The following is a 4,454-nucleotide window of genomic DNA, read 5'->3' on the forward strand; positions in this document are numbered from 1 at the left end:
TTTACATTTTATTATGTGGAAGAACTACTGAAATAGGTATGTTTTGAGGAGTGATACAAAATTGTGGAACTTTTAAAGTAGTGAAAATAGCACTGTTGTATTAAAAATCACACCCGTGTGAACTGAGTGGTGCAAGGTCTTATATAGCCTGATCAGCTGTGGTCTGACGTAATGTCAGTGACCATAGTAACCATGCTCATTCTTTTGAGGGACAGGTACACAAACACACGGGTACTAACAAAGCCAGTTGTTGGAGTGGTTTGCACCACTCAAAAACAAAGGTACAGATACAAGGCTGCCCAACAGCAACGCTATCCAGTCATGCCACCTAGTGTGAGTGGACAGCACAAGCCATCAACTGGGTAGCACAGTGTCCACTGAATGGTGTCTGTCACTCAGTGCGTGACAAGTTATTTCATTTTGGATTAATTACATTTTAAGCAGCAACAGAGCCATTTTAAATCTTACGCTTGAAGGAGCCACAATACAGTTAAAAATCACACCTGTGTGAACTGAGTGGTGCAACTCCCCTCCCCCCTCTCTCCCTCTCATTAGCAGGCAACAGTGCAGCACTATCTCTCTCTCTCTGTTTCTGGCACAACAGCGCCCCTACTGGTACTCATTGGTACTCGTGCTCATAGTCACATAGTTAGGTGAACGTCACATAGTTAGGTGAACACGGACATTGCTGTTCCTTGGAGTGGTTGCACCACTCAAAAATAGCACAGGAAAAAATATAAAATTAATAAATGGAAATAAAACAGAAAAAATAATAGCAATTATTTTCTTACTGGTTCATTTATTCATTCAGATTAAGAACCTTTGCTGGTTGAGAAGGTAAACTGCAGTGTGCAGAGTCTGTGGACTATTTCTTTTTACATACTATCAACCAGTTTGTCCTGCCACCTGGGCTTTCTAGTGGATGTGCAAGCTCTGATTATCTCCTTGAATTTTCCACTTCAAAATTGCTCTCCCACAGGATCAATGTCTGAAACCCTACCAGTCTTCCATGTAGTCCAGGGGGTGGAGTGGGAGGGCTGGCTGATTTCTTCACCACTGGTGTGTTTTGTTAAGAGTAGATGGTAACGACCTCACGACCACAACCGCGGATCAAGAGGACCCGGTTGAGACCCTCTACAAGAACCTCCAGGAACTCCATGTAGTTTGCATCCTCGTTTCTGTTCTTAAGTGGCCCGGGCATGTTGAGCAGGACAAGGTGGGTTCCCTGGGACTTGTTGACAATTAGCTCGTTCAGCTTCACTGCTGTGTGCATCCGACGAACGTTAGTCTGGTTTGGTTTCATGTTGAAGAGGTCATGTAAGGCCATGTTGCCGTTGGGCTCATGATGGTGATGGCACTCGAAGCGCTTCTCCTTAGTGTGATGGCTCAGCTGGGCCTCTCTCTTCCTCCTTGTACTCAACAGCTGTATCTCTTTGAGCATCTGAGACCTTTGCTCCATCTGAATTGTCTTCTCATAGGTTAAGGTTGAGATTTCAGTGTCGTACATCTCCACCACCTCCACCTCCGCGTCCAGTCGGAGCTGATAGAGGAACATCTGGACATCCTTCTTCATTTGGATGGAGTTGTCATCCTCTTGAGCCACAGTGAAGATACGCATCTTGCACTTCCTCCACACCTTGTGCTGTCGGAGCAGGAAGGGCAGCATCATCAGCATCCCTCCATCATGAACCACCCACCACACGTCGATGGTGCCCTCCCCAAGACGGTCCTGGTTGGAGGGGTAACTGTCCACATTCTTGGCCACAAGCAAGGCCTGATGGGCTGCTGTGGTCTCACGCACAGTCTCTATGAAGTTCTTCAAGGACTGCCTGGACTGTCCATCATTGGACTGTTTCCAGTTGCGAGGCCAGGCCATCAGGACAGAGTTGTGCTTCATACCTCCTAGCCCGGCAGCCTGGATGAGGTGAGAGAAGCCATCTCGCAGGTTGGAGGATACAACAACATGGCAGAAACCTTTGGTATGTTCCGCTGTCATGGACAATTTGACGTTTTTCTCAGCTTGTCTGGCCTCAGTGTCCTTGAGGAGATAATTTCCTTTCAGGACGTGCCCCACTATAGTCAGGCCTTTCCCTGCCTTCAACTGAGTGGTTAAGGACAGTAGGCGAGGATGTTTCACAGACAGATCCGAGTCCAGGTTAAGTAGCACCAACAACTGAGGACTCCAGTTCTTGGTGTGTGGTGGTGACTCCTCGAGGGAAAGGAGAGCATAGTGTGCAGCATTAAGGGAAAGTCCCCGGATACCATCTCCCCACTCCTTCTTTGCCCCTGTGTATTCAATGTATTTGTAGATGGAGCCAACGAAGACCATGGCTATGATAGCGTACGACCATGAGAAAATGAACATGAGAGCAAGACACATGCTCATACCAAGGAAAGACAGGGTCCAGTGGTAGTATTTGAAATGTGGTCTCCAGTTGGGTGTACGCAGCAGGGTCTGAACAGCACAGGCCAGGTTGATAAACAGATAACTCATCAGGGAGAACATGGAGAGGATGGGAGCTACAGCGTCCAGGGAAGCAAAGAGGATGCCAATTTCACAGATTCCTGCAGTCAACAACAGTGCCCAGGTGGGCTCTCCATTAGCTTTTCCATGGCCAAACACCTGCAGGAATGGTATTATGCCATCTCGGGCAATTGCCTGCAGAAGACGTGGGGCTGTGGTCAAATTCTGAAGCCCTGACCCGCAGGAGGAGAAAAGGGAGCCAATTATAATCGCCCAAGGTGAGGGCCAGCACAGTGTCCCAATCACAAGGTACCCTTTCACAGAGTCACCAAACTTGTCTCGGAGCACAACGCCCTCAATGCAGGCACCAAACATCACAATAAATGTGACATAGATGATGGAGGTGACGACAATAGACCAGAAGGTTCCAATGGGGATAGACTTCTGGGCATTTCGCAGGTCCCCTGACCGGTTTGCACCGGCCATTATTCCTGTGACAGAGGGGAAGTAGATACTGAGCAGCAGAGTGAAGGAGGTGGTTATATCATTTACCAAGTAGGGGCTGTAGGTGTCCTTGGATTTGTCAGTGGCTGGAATAGATGCCAGGTGCTTGTTTTCTAACAATATACCAAGTGGACCGTAGTGTTCCCACATGTTATCTGAGATGACACCACTGGTCAGCCCGGGGATCCCCTGTAGCATGTTCACTTCGTTGACATGGAAGTACTCATCACAGGTGGCGTTGAGCTCCGGCCCTGAGCAGAACAGACTCCACAGCTTGGTAGTGACTGTCACATTGTCAATGATCTCTATCTTCAGACACTTGTCAAAGTCGTGGTTCTGTAGGGTGCGATTCCCCAGCAGACAAACGGGGAAGTCTGGAGGATCAAAGGTGGTCTTGATAACACCGGCATATATAGCTATGACGGACAGGATGACGGAGGCGAGGAAGACCAAGGACAGTTTGTTTACATATTTCAAGCCAACAAATACAACCAGGGACATGAGCGTCAAGCAACAGGTGCCGTACACGCGCATGTTATTCTGCAAGGAAACGAAGATGGCCGCCTGAGGCCAGACGTAAGTCAGCAAAACTTCTATAGTAGCCAATATGCTCATAGAGCTGGAAAAGGCTGTTCCCAGGAAGGAACAGAGACCCACTGCTCCACCAAACTCTGGACCCAGAGATCTGGAGATCATATAGTACGAGCCTCCAGCTGGTACAACACCATTCGTAGCAATTGCACTCATGGATATAGCCGTTAACAGGGTACATAAGCAGCCAATCAACCACATGGCCAGAGACTCCATGATGCCTGCTGTGCCAACAATCCAGGGTAGACGCAAGAAGAGGAGGGCCCCTATGGTGTTCTGGATGCAGGGCAGGTAGACACCCATAAAGGTCCCCATCTGATTGGGCCTGAAAGCTTTCTTTTTGTGTCCATCATCTTCATCCTCTTCATATTCCTGAGCCCCCTGGGTTAGATTGGTGTAGTTTACCAGTTTATTGAGGAGAGATGAAACCATAGGGTTGCTGTCCATCTCCTCTTCAAAGAGGACCATGTTCTTTCCATCATAGTTGCTCCCTGTGTCACTATCGGTGTTGATTAAGGGGTCACGTTCGTCGATCGGCACAACCACAAATCTCTCGCTCATATCCCCCATCTTCTTGTGTCTCTCCACTTATCATATTGCTTCCTAGGGGGAAGCCACAACAACTTTATGCTGCGGTTCTAAAAGACTAGGTATAGAAGGTACAGAAAAAATGAAAACAACTCAGGCATCTTAAACACATAAAGGATGACAAGAGCTCTGGTCTAACATCACACACAACACTATCTGTTGACATGTGTGACATGTATGCCGATTTGCACATGCGCCCTTGCCGTTTTACCATGTTTGGCCTGAATTTTGCATTGCATATTGCATATCTGCATTGCATATCTCATTATCTCTAAATGACACTGTCTGAGAAAGACAGAAAGTTCAA

The 4,454-nt window shown here is 47.7% G+C and overlaps 1 protein-coding gene across 1 annotated transcript; it reads right to left on the reverse strand.

Annotated features, from left to right (window-relative positions):
* Window positions 1-1,069: 1,069 nt before the first annotated feature.
* On the reverse strand, window positions 1,070-4,129 carry LOC306914293 (solute carrier family 12 member 7-like; the record flags this gene model as incomplete). The annotated part of the gene is made up of 1 exon (XM_079491290.1): window positions 1,070-4,129. The coding sequence occupies one exon, from the start codon at window positions 4,127-4,129 to the stop codon at window positions 1,070-1,072; it is 3,060 nt and encodes a 1,019-aa protein (XP_079347416.1).
* Between the last annotated feature and the right edge of the window lie 325 nt (window positions 4,130-4,454).

This window comes from Electrona antarctica (assembly GCF_951216825.1).
Source record: "Electrona antarctica genome assembly, chromosome: 21".
Lineage (NCBI taxonomy): Eukaryota > Metazoa > Chordata > Actinopteri > Myctophiformes > Myctophidae > Electrona > Electrona antarctica.